We start from the raw sequence: 22,087 nt of genomic DNA on the forward strand, positions 1-22,087 counted from the left end.
GTGCTGTAACTGGAACCTGGTTCAAGGCTCCTGAGAGCACCCCGGCACTATTAGGTTTTACCTCATATCATGCGTTTCGGCCTCAAAGCCCGGACCACACCACAAAAGGAGGGGGTGTATCCATATTCATAAAGGATACCCACACCTCCAGGTTGGTGGCAATGCACGAAGCTTCGGAAACCATCCAGGTGCAACTAACCATAGGCAAAACTGCTCTACAAATTGTAGCATGCTACAGGCCACCCTCTCAAACTCAGGAACCCCACACAGCCTTCCTGAAGACACTGGAGGGTATAAATGTATCTCCAAACATCATCATATTGGGTGACTTCAACTACCTGAATATAGACTGGGAACATTACTCAAGCCCTAACTTTCTAGCCCAACGGTTCCTGGAGTTCATAAATTCAAATGCCATGGAACAGCTAGTCACTGTTCCCACGAGAGGAGAAAATATACTAGATCTCATTATCACAAACATGGGGACAAAATGCTCCACACCAGAAGTATATTCCTCATTGGTGAGATCTGATCATAAGCTAATCTCACTGGAAATCCACATCCCGCCCCCACCCCAAACAAAAAAGACCACAGTGAAGAACTTCTCAAAAGCAAACTTCACACTACTCAAGACTGGTGTGGTATCCTTCAAGGCCCCTGAGCCAGTGGAAACCACAACCCAAGCTGCGGAAGCCCTTACAAATGCCTTCTATGAACACCTCCAGGACTGCATGGATCAGGCAATCCCAAATAAAACCAAGACTCTTTCCACAAAGGGCAAACGTCCAGTCTGGTGGACCCCTGCCATTAACAAACTTTACAATAAGAGGAGAAAGCTATTACCTGATAGAACAAAATCCATAAAAGGGAAGTCACCCCTGATCATTATTAGTAAAGAAATACGAGCACTCATAAAATCAACAAAGGCCAATTTTGAGAGAAAAACTGCCATGGATTCAAAGGACAATCATAAGGCCTTTTTCAGCTATGTTAGGAACCTGAGTGGAAACTCCCAGATATGCTCAGAATTAGTCCAAAATGATACAAAAATCACTGAACCCACAGACATTGCCAACATACTTGCAGACAGGTTCAGTGCAAACTTCACCCCCCTCTCCCCCCCCTAAAGGAGAGATAACTATCCCAGCGGAGTGTAGCCTCCCAGACATCTCAAATGCGCAGGTGAAAGCTGCTCTCTCTAAAGCTAAAAACACAGCATCAATGGGACCGGATGGTGTCCCCGGCTGTGTGCTACACGAGCTAAATGAGGAATTAAACCCGCACATAAGGCAGCTGTTTAATCTCAGCCTTACCACAGGATACGTGCCCAAGGAGTGGCGTCACGGCAACTGTGGTCCCACTCCACAAAGGCGGTGCCTCTACGGACCCTGGTAATTACCGCCCCATAAGCTTAACAAGTCTAGTCTGCAAAGCTATGGAGAGGATCATAATGGAGCTCATAAACAAAGATATAGGGGACTTGCAGACATTGGACCCGACCCAGTTTGGCTTCAAGGGCAGATCATGCCTTTTGAACTTGGTCGACTTCTTCGAAACAGTCACCAAGGCCATTGATGAGGGAAAGGCAGTCCATACAGCCTACCTTGACCTTGCAAAGGCTTTTGACACAATACCCCACTCGGGTATTGTAGAAAAACTTACCAGCTTAAATGCAAACCCATATGTCACAAGATGGGTTGCAAACTGGCTTAAGGACAGAACCCACAGGGTTAGAGTTACTGGCGCTATGTCAGACTCCAAGCCTGTCACAAGTGGTGTCCCACAGGGCTCGGTCCTTGGCCCCCTATTGTTCGGCATCTACTTCTCAGAAGTACATGCCAACATGGGAGGACTTTGGCTGACAAAGTTTGCAGACGACTGCAAACTGGGCGCCATAGTGGAAAGTGCATCGGACACGGATATCCTTCAGAAGGGACTCACGGAAACAGATAGCTGGTGCCAGAGCCATGGCCTGAAGTTCAACGCCAAAAAATGTATAGTCATACCCTTCGGGAAAAACAAGGTAACCCCAAGCTACCATATAGGCGGCAATCCACTAAGCACAGAAGAGGTTATCAGGGACCTGGGGACCCAGGTTGACAGTGGCCTTTCTTTTGACACTCACGTTGCTAAAGTGGTTAGAAAGACCTTCTACATTGCCCACCTGATCATGAAGGGATTCACATCCAGATCTAGTGAGGTCATTGTTCCCCTGTACTCTTCACTTATCAGACCAATGATCGAGTACAATGCCCCATTCGGGATGTATCTCACCCGACATCTGCAGCAATTGGAGAGACCCCAAAAGTTCCTCACCAAAAGGATAAAGGGACTCCAAAATCTGTCATATGCTGCCAGATTGAAGAAACTCCAGCTCTATTCAGTCGCATACCATCTGCTCAGAGGTGACATGTGCCTGACATACAAGGCCATGTCCAACCCGGAATTAATGGACATGCTCCACCTCAAAAAATCCAAATCCACCAAAACCACTAGAGCAAGCGACTTAAACCTTAGCACGGATATAAATAGGACGTGCTGGAGGGATAGATTTATCACTCAGAGACTCCCTATGCTGTGGAATAGAGTCCCGGTCCATGAGAGGCAGAGCACCTCGTTGGCTCTGTTCAAGAGAAATCTTGACCTGTGGATGGGAGATCGTAGGTTTACCCCAGGAATCATCTCTGTGTCACTGCTGGACAGAGGCACAACAAACTAATGGGCACAGTATTTTTTCATATAAGGGGTGGCGTAAGCCACAAAACTTTGGGCTAGGCTTATAAATGCCTTAGGGCAGATAGCCTAGTATAAACCTATGAACCTATGAACCTATGAACCAATATGGGGGACCAATGTTCCACACCAGAGGTAAACCAGTCGCTGGTAAGATCAGACCATAAACTAATCACACTGGACATCCACATCCCGACCCTACCCCCAGTCAAGGAAACCACTGTGAAAAACTTTTCAAAAGCAAACTTCACACTTCTCAAGACTGAGGTGGAAAGCTTCAAAGCCCCCTTGCTAAAGGATAATGCTGCACAAACTGCAGAATCCTTTACAAATGCATTCTATAAGTACCTACAGGAATGCATGGATCGGGCCATCCCAAGTAAAACTAAGACTCACTCCTCCAAAAAGAGGAAACCAGTCTGGTGGACCCTGGCCATAAATAAGCTATACAACAGAAGGAGGAAACTATTTCATGATAGAGCAAAATCCCAAAAAGAGAAGGCATCCCTGGTCAGTATCAGCAAGAAACTATGATCCCTCATAAAATCATCCAAGGCCAGCTTCGAAAGAAAAATTGCCAAAGACTCTAAAGATAATCACAAAGCCTTCTTTAGCTATGTCAAGAATCTAGGTGGCAACTCTCAGATCTGCTCTGAGCTAGTACAAAATGGCAAAAATTACACTGAACCAACTGACACTGCCAACATCCTGGCTGACAGGTTCAGTGCAAACTTTACCCTCCCTCACCCCCAAAAGGGCCCGTGTCCATCCCAGAAGAATGTAGAGCCTTACACATCACAGACACAAAGGTGAAAACAGCCCTTTCCAAAGCCAAAAACACAGCATCAATGGGACTGGATGGTATCCCAGGCTGCGTCTTACACGAGCCCCAAAATGAACTAACCCCTCACCTAAATTCACTGTTCAAACTCAGCCTTACCACAGGCTATGTACACAAAGAATGGCACACAGCAACAGTTATCCCGCTCCGCAAAGGTGGTGCCACAACGGATCCTGGGAACTATCGCCCTATAAGCCTGACTAGCTTGGTCTGCAAAGCTATGGAGCGCATCATCATGGAACTCATTAACAGAGACATTGGGAACCTCTAGACACTGGACCCTACCCATTTCAACTTTGTTAAAGGCAGATCTTGCCTCCTAAACCTAGATGACTTCTTTGAAACAGTTAACAAGGCCATAGATGAGGGAAAGGTAGTCCACACAGCCTACCTGGACCTCGCAAAGACCTTCAACACCATTCCCCACTCTGGCATTATAGATAAGCTTAACAGCTTGAACATTAACCCCTATGTCATGAGATGGGTTGCCAAATGGCTCATGGATAGAACTCACATGGTCAGAGTTGCGGGTGCTATGTCCGACTCTAAACCGGTTACAAGTGGCGTCCCACAGGGCTCAGACCTGGGACCCCTCCTGATTGGTATATACTTCTCTGAGGTGCTGGTAAGCACAGGAAGACTATGGCTGACCAAGTTCACAGATGATTGCTAACTGGGGGCCATAATCGACTCTCTGGCTGACACAGACATCCTCCAGAAGGGTCTCACGGAGACGAATACCTGGTGTCAGAATCATGGCCTCAAGCTAAATGCCAAAAAGTGCATAGTCATCCCCTTTGGGAAAAACAAAGTACCCACGAACTACCACATAGGTGGTAATCCACTAAGTACAGAAGATGTAATTAGGGATCTGGGGACCCAAGTAGATAGCAACCTCTTCTTTGATAATCACATTGCCAAAGTGGTTAGAAAATCCTTCTATGTAGCCCACCTAATCACAAAAGGGTTGACATCTAGATCAAGAGAGGTTATTGTGCCCCTCTACTCATCAGGCCCATAATAGAGTACAATGCCCCATTTGGGATGTACCTTACTCAACACCTGCAACAACTGGAAAGACCACAGAAGTACCTCACCAAGAGGATCGTGGGCCTCAAACAAATGCCCTATGCAGCTCGACTAAAGAAACTCCAGCTCTACTCGGTTGCTTACCGCCTACTCAGAGGTGATCTCTGCCTGACGTACAAGGCCATGTCTAACCCGGAATTAATGGACATGCTCCACCTCAAGAAAACCAACTCTCTTAGACCCACGTACTCTAGGGATTTAAACCTCAGCACAACAATAAATAGTACATGCTGGAGGGATAGATTCCTGTCCCATAGACTTCCCTCGCTCTGGAATAGAATACCAATCTATGTTAAGCAAAGCCCCTCACTGACTCTCTTCAAGAGAAATCTTGACAAGTGTATGGGAAATCGTAAATTTACCCCTGGGATCACTTCAGTGGCCCTGCTGGACAGAGGCTCAGGAAACTAATCTAAAAGGGAGGGGAAAGCCAACACATTCTGGCTAGGCTTATAAATGCCCTTGGGCAGATAGCCTAGTACCTACCTATGAACCTATGAAAACAGAAGAGGAGATATTAAGAATAAGACAGAAGTGAAGGAGCAGTATTGGATTTTAGAGCTACGATCTTATAACGCGCCAGGGTTGAATGGCATGATCCCCCTTTAAACCTGCTTTAAAGACACAAGCACTTCCTCATTAGGTAGGGCTATGTATTGTGTTTAGTGATAGGCCCTATGTTAATATGTTTTGGTTAAATTAAATGCAGTTTTTATGATTTTTTTTATTTTTTGAATATATTTTTGATTATGTTTATTATATTTTGTATATATACTTTTTGTTTACTATATTCTCACATAATAGATCATTTTAGCCCTCTTGAGGGGAGGGATATATTTAGCTGATTTGCCATTCATGCTGGTTATCAAGTTTGACTGGAGCATTTATGTAAAATTCTTATACTAAGGCTCCTCCCATTTTCTCTATGACCGCCTGAGTTTTGGGCTTTACTATGGGTATGCTCGCTGGATTTTTTTATGTTTATAAACATTTTTCATGCTCTATTTTGGAATACAGAGATGTATGAAGGGATTTTTAAAAACAGACCTTTAATTAAGTGAATATATAATTCTACTTTTTTTTAAATATGAACCGTAGAGTTTATATGAGCTAAAGGTATTTGTTTTTAATTGTATTTACTAATTATGACATTTTATAACACTGTTTGTCTATTGGCTTGTTTAGCATTAAATAGCTAATTGCTTTTTTGAATGTACAAGTAGGTCTGATGAAACGGCCATTGTACTGTGAAAGCGCTCACCTTCTGTATTAAATAATGTGCACTGTTTTATCCTGGTTCTGGATTGATTCATTTTACTTTGAAAGTTGTCCTACAGCAGTGTTTGCTGCTAGTTCCCTTTTTTATGTGATAGTCATTGTCTTTTAGCAACTTTCACTCAAAGGACTGCCTTTCATTGTGTTTTAGTAATCTTCACTCAATAGACTCCATTTTTCTTGTTAATCTAAAGAACCACTCTGAAGAGTCTGAAAAATATATAATGCATAATATAGCAAATAAAAGTACGATGTGCCTGTGAAGAGTGCAACATTTGCCTGTAATCCTAATTATCAAGTTTGTGGCATTCTTGCTTTATTGACATAGTTTTAACTGCCTTTATAATTATCATGCTTAATGTGTTATGATCTTGAGTATGTGTACGTAGTAGCAGCATTTTTCAGACACCTTGCATATTGCATAGTGCATTGTGGCTTGCGACCATTTGATGTATGTTGATAACTGTTAAAATGAAACATTTGTATCAACTGCAGCTGCTACTTGCATTAAGTCAAAAAGATTGTCCTTCGGCCTGAATCCAAAAGACTTGCTATTAATGTAAGTGGCCACTTCCACTGACAGCAGCTCTTTTGGAATCTGGCCTTTTGTTTTACTTGTTGGAAGTCAGCATTGGTGATAGTGAATCTATATTTATATTTACTTACTTGTGCACTACAGAAGATGGGCTGTTGCCTATCACATGAGGGTGGTAGTATTCTTCTAATTATGTATTTATTTTATTTTACATTTGTTTACCAGGAAAGTCCAACAGACCCACTGATCCATTTTCAGCAGACGTCCAGGGAGAAAAATTCCAATAAAATATTAATAAAAAATAAATATAACCAGTCATCAAGGCTGTAAAATAAAAATGCAACTTTAATAAAACAAGATAAGTAAAACAAACACTGGATAACTGCTTTCACAACCTAACTAGTCACTTTCTCAGATCCAGATTTTACTGCCTTGTTGACTGGTTACATTTGTTTTTTTATTACTGTTTTTGCTGTTAACCAGTCTTATCTGCAGCATTGAGTTCTTTTTGTTGCCCAATAAAAACATTGTTGCAAAACGAAAAGAATGTTATTACACTAACAGGAATAGTTAAGAGAATTAAATAATACGTTTTATAAACAAAAGAGGTCTGGATATGAAAGACAGAATATAACAGACAAATTGTTTCTGAAAGTAGTTAACATAAATAACACATCATAATGGGATAAAAATGTGACTATTAGGTAAATAAGTAACAAGCCTTTAGGAGAGACTTCAGTGGTGTCATGAATTCAGCTGAGTATATATCCAGAACAGTATGACTACCACTGTCAAAATTTAGTGAAGACAATCAAATCTTGTCAGTGGCTAGATAAAAACTCTTGTGATTAAGTACTCGTAGGACAGAAAAGGTAGAGGGGGAGGGAGGGTATAGGTTGATAGAGTAGGAGAAAGAGGCATAGCATATAAGTATGATAGGTGAAGAGATGTGGATGTAATATGGGCATATCACAAATCTCCCTTATGTCTGCTGTTTTGGGTGATGACACAAATGAAGAAAGCTACTGTCATAAATTAATCAAAATAAAGATTACAGCCAATGAGGTATAGCCAAGTAAAGAACCTCACACTCTTCAATCTGGTCCCCATGACCCTTGACTACAAAATAGCTTAAGAAATGAGATCACATGATAACCCACTACGACAGCTCTCATAAACATATACACTCATTATTCACATATTATCACGTACAATATCACACTTACTTTAATTGTTTGTTTATTGTACAGTTTTACATGTATATATATATATATATATATATATATATATATATATATATATATATATATATATATATATATATAAATATATATATATATATATATATATATATATGGATCCCCTTTAGATGCCCGAAATCTCACTTCACCGACAAGGAATCCGTCGGACCAAAATCACCGACAACGCAGATGACCGACAAGGTGAGAACCCAACGGACACGGTAAGTGTGCGATAGAGTGAGGGATTTAGTGTTAGGGAGCGGACAGGTAAGTGTGCGATAGTGAGGGATTGTAGTTTTAGGGGCAGGTTAGGTGAGTTAGGGTTAGGGTGCAGGTAGGGTGTGTGTGCGATAGTGACGGACTGTGGGTTTAGGGGTGGGTTAAGTGAGTTAGGGTTAGGGTGCGGGTAGGGTAAGTGTGCAGTTGTGTCGGACCTTAGGGTTAGGGTTTGGGTTACGGTTAGTGCATGTATGGTTGTGTGTATTGTCGGTATTTTGTGTTGTCGGTCTTTTGGTGTCGGTGATTTCTGTTTCGGCGTTGTGGCGTTTCGGTAAACTAAAGGGGATCCATATATATATATATATATATATATATATATATATATATATATATACACAGCATACAAAAATAGATATATGTCATGTGCAGTACTTTTACATCAATTACAATTCAAAACGCATATTTTCATCATATTTGCCTGAGTATAGTCACATGACCTTTTTTTTTTTTTTTTAAATCAGCCTACAATATCTTGAATACGTATACATTAGTGACAGCAGAATTATAGACTTTTTGATCACAGACTGCTTTATGTTCTGATCGTACTGCTGACTATAGACAGTTGAGTTCAGTAATGCCTTATTGTCATCGGGCACAACAGTGCACTTCCAATACAGCTGCATGTTCCATGTGGTGTCAGAATCACTCTTAGAGAATACTTGAAACAACTTCTTGGACTTCAGGTTTGACAATAAGGATCCAAGCACCTCACAGTACTGTTTTTAAAAACTGACTGTATAAACTGTGATGATGAAAAGTTCTGTCCTGCTTCTAGTCATTTCTGTAGAGGTTTATAATTCTTTCTGTAAACTTTATTTATTTATTTTTATTTATTTATATTTGTTGACCGGGAGTGTCCGACTGGACGTAGGTCCATTTTCAGCGGAGGCCCGGGGAGAAAAGCTCCACAGTTAAAATAAACAGACAGTAGTTACATTGGATTACATAGCGATTAACAATTTACATAGGAATTGCTTACAACATACAGCAACTTTGTTGTTTTGACCTTGTTAACTTGACCTTGGATAACTTCTAAACAGAAGTTTGATTTCCTTTACCTTTCCAAGAACGGCTCTAATGCTGATTGCTTACTATCTGTAACTAATAATAAAAAAATTGGTAACTTGATACCCATAAATAAGTTGAGCAGGATAGATTTAGATTTCTAAACAACAAAGGTACTACACATTTCTAAAGCATCTCTTCTGCAGTCACTGCAGTAAAAGCATTCAATTTACCACTCTAGTGTCTATTAGGGTTGGGAGAGTTGGGCAGCTGTAGTTAAGCATGCCTACTCTGCATTTCTCCAGTGCCCTCCCAGTCTATCTGCATGTTTACAGAGAATTCAATAGCTCTATCATCAAGTTGGGAGATTTGGGACTCACTGATCCATCCTGTAAAAAGAGCAGTATGTGGTATTGGTAGAAAGTTATAGCTTTAAGCTTCTTGGCATGAAGCACTGTGACCACTGTCCACCTTATCTTTCTCCAGTATTTTAATGAAAAAGTAATTGTCCTGTTTTATACTGGATGCAAAATATTTTTGGCTAGGGATAGCTCATGCAACTTTGATTACAGTTTGTTTTTGCTCATATGAAAACACAAATTATATTGACAGATGTTTGGCATCTAGACCCAGTGGGCTACAGTAAGTGATGGGTGCGTTCTGCATGCAGTTGTACATTTTTATCTACCTAGATGAACATCAGTATCCATTCTCTGAAAACAATCTCTATACTTTCTTCCTTGTGGTGTTCTTGCAGCCAAAAAAAAATATGATGTTCCTCCTCATTTGATTTTCTCATTTGCCTCTTGGTTAACATTTTTGCACATGTGAAAGGCAAAACTTAATTTGCATTTTAGCTTCCTGAAGTTATAGGTCCAGCTTTGTGCCAACGATATTTGGATGAGCTATTTCCTATTTGTTTTCTGCCATCACTGCTTTAATATTAGGAATCTGAGATTGTGCAGACAGTTGAAGGTTATTAATAACTGTTACCGAGGAAATGTTAGTTCTTTTGATAGGCGGGTATATGAGTTGCAAGTTCCCAGGTGGATACAACACAGTCAGGAAAGCTTTGTGCTTTATTGAAAACCTTGTACGGCTAGCTTTATAAGACCATAGGATCTTAGGAAGTTACTAGGCTAATGACCCTAGGTCTCTTACAAGCCTAACTAAGTTCTTACCCTTATTTCCATGGTCAACACCTACTGCCCTTATCCAAGAGGGACACAGGTGGAACCTCCAGGGTGAATTTACGGTCTCCCATGCAATCGTCCAGATTGCATTTGAAGAGGGCCAAAGAGGTGCTCTGTTTGATATGAAGTGCGAAAGATTCAAATCCTGCACCCTTGCCCCAGGAAGCAGCACATTTAGCCCCCTGTGCTAACTGCACATAAATGGTTGAACAATATTCAGGAAGATAGGGCTTCACCAAAATTAACCCACTGAGAGGTTAATCCTTTTTTCTACATATTTTCACATCACTGCTGCAAAGCTTGATGAATGTGCTGTTACATATTCTACAGAGACACCAAAAAGCATGCAGGCAACATTTTCACTGTGAGGGCAAAGACTTCTGCATATTCTTCGAGCACAGTGCTAGTCTTTAACACCCCCCTCCCCCCCATGTTACTCCTATTGTTGCACCATCAGAAGGAAAGGGAGTTCTTCTTTCACAGCCCCAGCTTCGATGCCACTTTCATTGTCAGCATGTTCAGCTTCATCAGCCAAATTACTTCCTCTTCAAAGTTAGGTGAGATAATCAGAAGACTAAGAATATGAGGCATAACAACAGATTCATGCTCCTAAACACATCAGGTCTACAGCAGAGATGTAGCAGAAGTACACATGGCCTTTGGTCATATAAAAGAAAGGTATGAAAGCTTGGCCTGAATTATGAAGCTTAGACTGAATTAGTTTGCACATTTTTGGCAGAACTATAAATCAATCAAAATTATATCCAGTGGCATTTATTTAAGAAGAAAGTGGTTGATCCACAGATTTCTCTTTTCCCAGCATGTTCACTGATAATGGAATGTCTTTATAGAAGATATTGAATCAAGAACTGGCCAGGTAAAAACATTTAGAATCTACTCAAACAACTACATAAATGTGAGTAGTGCATTCAGTCAGACTTATTACACAGATGAGCTATCCGTCTGTCAGCTATATTTTATGTTTCTGGGCTCGCGTGTCTTTCAGCATGCATACTCCACAGCACAGCTATAATTCTGCCAAATGTACAGGCTAATTCAGTACATACTACCTATTTTGTGAAGTAGTTTGCACTAATGTTTAGAAAAACTGATTTGGTTGGGTTGCTTATTCAGTTATGTAAACGTAATACTGACCTAATGTAAGATTCCCATAAGTCTGGATTCTGTGTTCTTTTAATGCTTGCGATCACTACATTCCTTCCTTGCATTGTCTTCATAAAATGTGCTGTGACAGCAACATATTCTGCACAAGAGACATCCAACTGGACGAGCTGTAATTGAGAGACAGAAGAAATACGATTATAAACAATTGCCACATAGTATAGCACATATTTATGACTTTTATCCCATAGTCCTCTATTCCATTCTCTGTTTCTACTTGCAAACATTTTTACATTAAACAAACTAAACAGAATAACGCTTCTGAGCTGCCCCTAGAAAGGCCAGTAAACAAAAGGAAAGCAAAGAGTGGTTTATCCAACTGAAATTGCCCTTTTCCACTGCACAACACAAGGGTGCCACATTAAGTAAATGACTGCTAAATATTATTTTCAGAGTTTTATAAATGAAGAATATTTTAACATGAATATGAAAGCAATGAAGCAGGGGTTAGCTGAAATGAACATGTTTCAGAGGGTATAAAACTATACACAACTTAGGCCATGTTGGCAAATCCTGCTCCAATTAAAAAGTGGACTTTTTAAGTAACACCTTTTCACATATCTATCACATATACTCTGGACTACATAGAATCAGATGACTGGTATATGCAGCAAACTCAGAATGAGCCTTTCATTTCATTTATTTATTTTTTATTTATAGCTGATACATCCATTTGTAATAACTGTATTCACATGAATAACAACACTTATTTGTATGATCATTAGTGCGTGACTGTCTTTTTCCCAAGGTGGTCAAACAGGAATTTTTCGTTTCTCTGTGACAGTATGACCTTGGAGACAGGATACATAAGAAATAGCAGGGTGCAGCCTACCCAACACGTGAGAGCTTCCTCAACAAAAATGATTTTTTGTTTGTGGCTTTAGTTCTAAATGATGTTAGCTTTGGGGGAACTTTTGTTCATTGGTGATCACAGTTGCTTGAGGTAATTAAAAATTAAGTCCAAAATTTGTCAGAGAGCCAAATAATAAATCATGCATCACATAAATGCAATTAATCAGAATGACAAACCTACCTTGCCATTGTGTGCTATGTAACTGCATATTAAATATTCCTTATTGTACAGGTAAAGAAACCAATCTGGAGGCAAAACTTTATACAGTAAAGCAATCCAGTCTAAAATTCAGTACTGTTGTACATATTGTTTCGTATACTTTCACCTATTAATATAAAAAATAAGTTTGCTCTAGAAGTAAAGACATTAGGGAAAAAAAGACTAAAAAAGACAGTAAAAACAGCAGCCCCTCTCTGAAACGGCTGTGCAGCAATGGACATAGACAGGGTCCAGCAGCCCCTCTCTGAAATGGCTGTGCAACAAGTAGAACATAATCCTGCTCTTCTGAAAACAAATGTTTTAGAAACAGAATAACAGAATATAGAAATAATATAATATAGACTATATAAGAATATACAAGAAAATAGAATATATAAGAATAAAGAATAATAGAAATAAAAAATGTTACATAAATAAAAAAATACATAATACAAGGCAGGTGCTCCCTGATGGGTTTACTGTCAGATGCCATCACTATGAATGTCCTCTAAAACACGTTGGTGGCCTTAGATTCACACTGGAAATGTGAATTCTGAATGGTGAGCAGTATGGCCTAAAGCAGCCACGATGCATGATGTGTACACGTGTGGAAGCAATATGCATGACCGCTCACTCACAGAGCATCAGCAGTGTGTGGCAGACCCTGGCTGCACATTGTGTCACCTGTCTGCTTCCCTGAAACATGATGATTCATAGATGTACATAAAACATTATCATCACTTGAGCACATGCCATGTATGCTACTATTTACTTTTGACTTAAACAGATGGTCGGCCATATTAAATGCCAAACCGCACACCCTTGATATGATTAGGGAGGAAGTTTATACTCCTTTCCCCTCCTTGGAGTTTAGAATAGTAAATACCAGGCTAAGTTTTTGCTGGCTTCCCTTGATAATTGTAAACTATCTTCTGTGTCTCGGGTTACCAAACATTATTTAAAATGTGTCATTACACTGCCGATGCTGTATCCAGAACCGCTACCAAGCAATTTTTGAAAGACATGTTAGCTATCTGGTTACCTGTAAGGTAGCTATCTGGTCACCTGTAAGGCAGGTGGCTCCTCCTTGAGATCCAATTTTGTTTTGATAAAACTTTCATTGTTTCACTCTGGATATGCTCTTGAGACTGATTTGAAGTTCTTAACCTGGGAAACAGTGTTACTTAGTCACTTCTGTTAAAACAGGATGTGAGTTATAGTCGCTTATGGTGAGTCATCCTTATGTCATTTTCTACAAACATAGGCATAATCTGAGAACAAATCTTTCCTTTATGTGTAAGGCCATTTTGGAGTTTACATTGGACAGATGATTTGTCTCCATGTTTGCCTTGCACAGCCAAATTAGAAGCGAGAAAGAATCTTACATTTTTTGGAGGTTCATAGGCAACTCGGATATAACATAGATTGTCCAAAAACCTTTAGGACTGCTGACCAGCTATACATATCCTCCTAAGGTAAGAAAAGGGGACAAGCAGTGTCCATAAATGGCTGTCCCAGGCTTTTACTTTTTATTATACTCACCATAAAAAGTGACCTCAAGGCAAGGTCAGGGTCCATTCTACTAAGGCTCTGGACACGTCTGCGGCTTTTTAAAAGGGTGGACTCTAGAAATATTCTGGAAGCAACTACTTAGTTGTCTGTACAAACTTTTAATAAGCACTATAAACCTGACTACTTTTCTATATCCAGAGTAGGGTTATTAGGATTTTTCTCCAAGGCTCCTGAATTCTGATCCATCTTCCTCCTCCTCCGTTGTTGTCTTATCTCTGATATTTAAACAATACAGCTTAGGCCACTTTAACAGTGATCTAATAATGAACATAGTACAGTTATGTAAGTAAATGTACCTTAACTGTCAACATTCAAATAGATGTCTGGTGGAGTCAGTGCACCCTCCCCTCCCTCCTTCTGTCTATCTGTTTCCATATTCTTATGCCACACTGTATAGTTAAATTATCCTCCTTTTTCCCACCCTCACCAACACTACCCCCTCCCACCACACCCCCAAGTCCAATCATCTGCCTTCAACCACATCTTTCTGCCTCAAGCTCATTCCCACAAAAACTATAAAAAGACTTCTCAAACTCAAACCCTGTCGCAATGCACCAGACAACCTCCCATCCACCTTCCTCAAACTATTTGCAGATAGCGTTGCCTATCCCATCTCTATTCTTATAAATAGATCCATACAAGAATCATACTCTATCTGGCACCACGCATACATCATTCCCCTCCATAAAGCAGGCAAAAATACTGATACCACCAATTTCAGGCCTACTGCCATCCTCTCCCCTCTTTCTAAAATTCTATAGAAAACAATACAGACACAACTCATGGCACACATAACCATTAACAATCTTCTCTCCCCTACACAACACGGCTTCCGCCCTGGCCATAGCATCATGACTGCCCTCCTGTCCTTTCTCGAAACCATAAACTCTGAACATGACTCAGGCAAGTTCATATCTTCACTATTCCTTGATTTGTCAAAGGCCTTTGACACTATCTCACACAGCCTACTTATATCCCAACTCTCCACCCTATAACTCTCTCCCTCCACCATAGCCTGGTTTTCAAGCTACTTATCCAACTGCCAGCAAGCTGTCCAATGGAAAACTTCTACCTCCACCTTCCTTCCTACCCCCACAGGTGTCCCACAAGGTTCAGTTCTTGGCCCACTTCTCTTCAATCTATTCATAAACAACTTTCACCAATCCATCCCACAATCAACTGTCATCCAATATGCAGATGACTCAACAATCATCTGCTCAGCCTTCTTCCCCACCGAGCTCCTAGCAAAAATGCAACTAGCCTTCTCCACAACAGAAACGTGGATGAAATCTAATCACCTGGCTCTAAACACAAATAAAACCAAACTAATGAATTTCTCCCCATCCAAAAACTCCATGATTGACAAAAAACACATTCTCCATACAGAGCCAAAACACCTCCCTCCTGGAAATCATTCCCATCACCAAGCTTCTTGGCATCACTATTGATGAAAATCTAAAATTTGACAACCGCATCCACTCCACAATTAAGAAAACCCACCAAAAGCTAGGTCTTTTTCTACTGGCACAATTGCTTCCTAAGCCCCTCTACCCATCAAACTCTTGCATCCACCTTCCTACTCCCCTCCCTTATGTATGGTGCCCCTCTTTTCACCAATCTCAATCTCAGCCTTCGATCTAAACTCAAATCCTGCTACCACAAAATCTCCAAATTTGCAACCCATTCTAAAAACTCAACCCACCACTGTCACTCCCTCCACGCCCTGAAATGGCTTGAATTACCCAACTACCTCAATTACTAACAATTGCCCACAAGCTCATCTTTAAACCAACTGACTGCCCTTCTCTCGCTACTTCCTTGAAACCCTACATTCCTAACCGCTCACTCAGATCCCAAAACCAAAATCTCCTTCAGGTCCACAAACCGACACGACCTCCTGGCCATCTACTACTGTTTCACTCCTTAGTCAAACAGTGGAACTCTCTCCCCACTCAGTTTCATACACTTCCCAACCTTACACAATACAAATCTCAGCTCCACTCATATCTCTCTCTTCCAAATGGGAATGCCCTTGACATGCTCCTACTTAAACTCACCGCCACCCCCCCCCCCCTTTCTTGTTTTCCTGTCTCTTCACTCCACATTCTCACTGATTTTTCCACTTACCTGTAATATTACTTCATCCCTACATAAACAGTCCCCACCCACAACTAACCTCTCTCTAAAATTCTATGACACTTTACTCTCCAATCTACCTCTAATTTCATATCATCCCCCCATTACCTACTTCCTCTCTATAATCTATGATACTGTACTCTCAGATCTAGAATATACTATAATCCTCTCCATGCATAACTCTCTCCTAACCTACAAATGGCTAGTACCATTCTATACTTTAAGTGTTAAACTACAGTTGTATTTATAAATCTTTCTCTTTATGTAAATGTTTGAAATTTCTGTACTGAATGTCTGCATTTTCATTAAGATGTGACAACCCAATTTGTACATATCATAAAACTTATCCGAAACTTGTTTAAATAATTGTATATACTATGTCCTTTGTAAGTAATGAAATGTAACTTGCAATTCATGGAGCTTTTCTCCCCGGGCCTCCACTGAAAACGGGCTCTTTTAGGCCCAGTGGACTTCCCCGGTTATCAAACTTAAATAAATAAATAAAATAAATAAATTCACTTTCTAAAAATGCCATCAAGAGATAAACTCTGAAAATAAATTACTAAAATGTTCAGTGAGCCTACATTGTTAATAAATGACTCGTCAAATTTATTAAGTTCAGATAGGACAAACAAGTAAATATTCCATTTCCTTGTTCTGCCTGCCTTTGGGTTACTCATACACAAAGTATAACAGCTAAAAACTACCATGGAAATGTAAGACTAGGCATTTTAAGATCCTCACACATCAAATAGCCTAGTAAGTACCTATGACCCAATATACACAAGCACCTTACAGTGAATTAGATAAATGGTATATTTATATCGGTTAATTGAGGGAGCAAATATCATGAATACTAACAGTAAAACAATAACATAAATGTAACAGTTAACACTGATATTTAAAATAAAGGTGTTTCTGCAGGGGAGAAAAACCCCATCCATACCCTTACTGAGGTTGTTCAACCTCAAGAGTACAAGAGTTCTATGTTACCCTTGAGCTTCATGACCTACAAAATTAGTGTATCGGCAATGTTGATGCACATCACAGTATTTGCAATGATGTTAAGGCATACAATTGACAAATTTTGAAGCTCATCTAGAAGGTCCCTAAATCTGTCTCTCTGGTACATAAGGATAAAGTCCTGACTATTGCCAAAAGGGGTTTAATCAATAGCCTGGGCATTTCAGGAGATAGCCATGGAAAGTAGCTGACAGATGGGACACTGCTCATTCTACTGTAAGTGGAATGGATGTATGTCTTTTTGGGGGGTCACAGATATTGTCAATTATCCCAGTTAGACAGGAGGGATCTAAGAAGTAGCATAAGCTTCCAGAGAGCAGGGTTACAAGTGGTTTGCATCAGTCTATCCACTTTATGTTTACCCCTTAATTGCTGCTAGGCATGTGCATGCTTTGAGGGGACTTAAACACAGAGATAGGAGTATAGGAATAATAGCAGGCAGATGTTAACGGCTTTCATGTTGCCTGCAGTGTTTTCTAAAAGATGTGGGGAGCATCCCACAGTATTGCAGTGTTCACTTCTAAACTCTAGAACACTGGTGATAAAGAGTGCAGCTGCCTTCTCCAGTTGGGGTGCTTTTTGTAGGGACCCTGCATGTCCTCCTATCACTGTGTGCATTGCACTGGTTTAGTCCCACATCCCAAAGGCACATTGGAAAATAAATGAAAATAAGCACTGATGTTTCAGGGTGTTCCATGCTGCATGAGTGGAACCACAGCGGATTCATGCTAATGTCTCTGTAAGCTTGTATCCCTGAGCATAAGAAAGAAGAAAGAACCTCAGTCTCAGTGCCAAAATAATGCATCAGATGCCTAACTTGATCACCACTCATCCAGCAATGAATCCACAACTATCTGCCAGCCTATGAGAAAACTGCCAGAACCAGTGTGTACAAGATGGCTGGCAGCCATGCTGGGAAAATGGCAGCTCTTCTATGGTAGTGATAAGCTATTCTAGACACAAGACAGAACAAAAGATGATCACAACAAGACGACTTTGGTGAGGTTCTGTCTGAAGCCACAGTGGATGAGTAGATCACACTAAACCTGTTGGCATGTGCTAATGTGTAAGAGATCAGGGTAGTACTGACAGGAGTGGCCTTAGGTCAACTGGTTCCCTAGGCAAAAGGGCTCCATGGTGCCCCCCACCACACCACCCGGTGCCCCCATCCTGGTCTACCTACACCAAATAAATACTGGAAAAGTGCCCCTACTAGAGCGGCGCCCTAGGCGGATGCCTAGTTGGTCTATGCCTATGGCCAGCTATGAGTACTGACGTATTTTGGAAATATGGCAAAGAACAGGACAAGTGACTAGCTAGATAAACATTAACCACTTACTGCCTTATCTATTCAAGAAGAAGTCTAGTTAAACATGCTGAATGCATTCCATGGTTTACATGTTAGCATTTGAGAGGACAGCAGGACAACATTCTGACCAGCTGTAATGCACCAGGTACCCTTCTTCGGACACATAAGTGAAACAAAAAGGTTAAAAATGAGCCACAACAGATGGCAAAAGTCCCCAGAGTGATACATGACTGTTACATTAGTATTACTAGTGTTCTACTATGAGAAGTTTATGTGCTGTATCTTTATTGGATCTAGATAATAATCTAGACAACAGAGAAATTATTGTGAGAAGTACTAACAGTATAAGGAGTCGTACAAATGTGAAAGTTCTGGCTGCAGTCTTACACCCAAGTTACACTCCCATCCTATCTTCAGAAGACCAACAGCAGCCTTCCACTATTAGGATTTTCCTAGCACATGCTTTTCTTCTCAGCAATACAGTTTTCACTTTTTAGTTATTTCCTGTCTACCAAGAGTTGTCTGAATGGGGCATTTTTTCATGACATTGCCAAGGCCAATACAACTTGGCTCTGTATTACAAAATGTTATAAGCCTTCTTGCAGATTGTTTAAATCAGTACAGTTATGTATCAAGGCTTTTCACTTTTAAGAGTTCTGTAAATCACATCCATGAGGGCACAGAATCAGACTTGTCAGATAAAGGCCAGTTGGCAGACTTTGACTATCTATATTTCTGCCTACTAGATAAACTGCTGGGTGTGTGCTGACAGCTGCTTAAAACCTTCCTTTTCTCATTAAAGTTACTTTTGTTACAGGTTGAAATAATCACATCTATTATTCATTCAATGGTATTTAAGAAAAATGTTATGGTGAAAGTGCAACAAAAACTCAATGTGCTCTCCCTGGCTCTATGGAGAAGGATGGAGTCTTGACTATGACTAAGACAACCTGAATTTGGCTAGCAGCTCTGGTGTTGAAACAGCCAAGCAGAAGGTAGTGGGAATAATCACCCCTTACCCCAGGAAATGGAAATCGTGACCTCATTTTAACCAAATGCTCCCATGAATGTTTGCATAATAATGGCACAGGACCAGGATGCATGGTTTGGTTACCAAACTGGTGACAACAGCCCTCATAAATGTCTGTCGGAGGGCACTGATGCAAAGGGAGGGCATAGAATGCTCTTGTACTGATGTAGATGATTACATCATTGATCAGACGTGGGGTTAAAGACTTAACAAAAAAAAATGATGGCTGCCTGTATGACTGCTCGCAAGGAAAGGAGGGCTGACAGTTGTTAGACAGCAAAAAAGAAATAGCATAAAATAAAACAGAAGTACTGAAGAAGGAGTCTTTAGACACATTGATTCCAATGAAGAATCACTCTGCTGCCTGATAAAAAGTCTAGACTCTCATTTAAACTGTGTGAATTACATAAAAATACAAGTTATCACTGCTGCAAAAGAAAAGGCTATATGGCATTTTAAAATAATAGCACAGTTGTATATAGTGCTTTCTAGCTTACTCCATGCTACGACAATTTTATTATTTTTTTTTTGTTAGTAAGCCTTGTATATTACTCACTTCCTCACTGTTGTCTAGATTATTAATAGCAAAGAAAACTCAACAATAGTAGCAAGTAAGATATCAGCAGTACAATCACAATATTTTAGTAATTCACACAGCATAATTAAGCAAGAAAATCCATGTTACTTACTTTGTATTCTTGGGTATTGTCATCCATGGGCTCCCAGTGATCTGGGCATGCACAGGGATCAGTTGATGATTTTGTTGCAGGTTTGCCTAGTATTGGTGTCTCCTGTTGTTTCACCTTAGGGTCCACAAGCAAGGGTTCTGGTTTTACTTCCAGTTTATTTCCTAGAGATTTTAGAAAAGTCTTAGGTTTAACAGGAGGAGGAGGGGGCTTATTTTGCCCTGAATGCCTTGGTTTAGTTGTTGCTGCAACAGTGGTTAGTTCTGGCTTTTCCCTTTGCATTTCTTCACTAAAAATGTTAGAGAGTATACAGTTTTAGTAATCTGGTTTTGCCTTCATTATTAATGAGCCTGACATTTTAGAAGATGTTTACCTGCTATGTTGGGCTGAAATGGTTTCTGGATGCCCCTCTGTTAATAATAAATAACACTCATTAGAAAAATTCAGTCCACAGAATTTCTTTACAAACAGAGTTAAAAACAAGAAAGCTACATCACAAAGCGGTAGATGCAAAAGCAGGGTCTCAGCAGTAACAAGAAGTTATGTACTCACCATAACGTTCGATGTATGTAGTCCATCTCACCTCACATTCTTACCCGTGGGTTAGGAGCCGAATAACGGCTCCGACTCGGCCGACTTTTCTAGCTCGAAGTCCTTTACTGGCTGGGCTAAGCAGGTATCCCATGGTGCAATGCTCCATATCCCCAGATCTAGTTTGCTGCGAAAACTCATTCGTACCCCATGCATACACAACATCCAGGTAAAAAAATAAGCCAAGTAAGGGAACTCTGCAGATGAACAACCTAACCTCCAAATCCTCCTGGAAGGGGGAAGGTGGGAGGGTAAGTAAGAATGTGAGGCGAGATGGACTACATACATCGAACGTTATGGTGAATACATAAATTCTTGATGTTATGTAGTCCTATCTCGCCTACATTCTTACCCGTGGGACAGTGTCCCTAGCACCTGCATCCTGGGTGGCTCATAGGAAAATACTCCTGAGAACTGTGGAGCCAAAGGACGACCTGCCTCTAGAAACCACGTCCAATTTGTAATGGGAAACAAATGTGTGAGGAGAAGCCCAAGTAGCTGCAGCACATATATCATCCATTGACAATCTGGCTTGATATGCTGTAGATATAGAAACAGCCTGAGTAGAGTGAGCCTTGACCGGAAATGGCAGATCTTGCCCTCCTGTGTGGTAAATGAAAGAGATACAACTAGATATCCATCTGGATAGGGTGACCTTGGAGACCGGAAACCCCATTCTGTTTTCCGAAAAAGAAACAAAAAGTTAATCAGACTTCCGGATATCTTTTGTTCGGTGCAGATAGAAGCGTAATTGTCTGTGTACATCCAACTGATGAAATCTAAATTCTGCCTTGTTCGAAAAGTGAGGGAAGAACACAGGCAACTCAATGGATTGATTAAGATTAGACACAGAAGCCACTTTAGGAAGGAACGAAGGGTTTGGTCTAAGAGAGACCCTGTCCTCATGGAAGATTAAGTATGGAGGTTTGATAGAGAGGGCTTGAATTTCTGAAACTCGCCTTGCTGAAGTGATTGCTGTTAAGAAGGCTGTTTTCCAGGTCAAGAATTTCAATTCACAGGTAGCTGCAGGCTCGAAAGATGGTAAAGTAAGAGCTTGTAGAACAAAATTGAGATCCCAGGGCATGATTGGTTCAGAAATCGGGGGACGGAGCAACAGAGTACCCTTCAGGAAAGCCTTGCATAGTCTATCAGCCATAAGACTAGGCTCATTAGTGACATGAAAATTAGAGATCGCTGCCAACTGAACTTTGGTGGTAGCTGATGCGGAACCCTGATGGAAAAGCATAGACAAAAACTCCAAGACTGAAGCAATTGGAGCTGTGTAAGGATCAATGCCTCGGGTATGCGCACAGATA

At 40.6% G+C, this 22,087-nt stretch overlaps 1 protein-coding gene across 1 annotated transcript in view; it reads right to left on the reverse strand.

Moving 5' to 3' along the window:
• The window catches only part of LOC122815880 (E3 ubiquitin-protein ligase MIB2-like), a 782,860-nt gene that overhangs the window by 77,914 nt on the left and 682,859 nt on the right, over positions 1-22,087 (reverse strand). Inside the window, exons 17-19 of the mRNA XM_044088707.1 lie at positions 20,554-20,590; positions 20,184-20,469; positions 11,347-11,483 (exon numbers count right to left, since the gene is read on the reverse strand). Of these exons, the coding sequence (XP_043944642.1) occupies positions 11,347-11,483; positions 20,184-20,469; positions 20,554-20,590 (460 nt within the window). The remainder of the gene's footprint in view (positions 1-11,346; positions 11,484-20,183; positions 20,470-20,553; positions 20,591-22,087) is intronic.

This window comes from Protopterus annectens, chromosome 11.part0 (assembly GCF_019279795.1).
Source record: "Protopterus annectens isolate FY-2018-M chromosome 11.part0, PAN1.0, whole genome shotgun sequence".
NCBI lineage: Eukaryota > Metazoa > Chordata > Ceratodontiformes > Protopteridae > Protopterus > Protopterus annectens.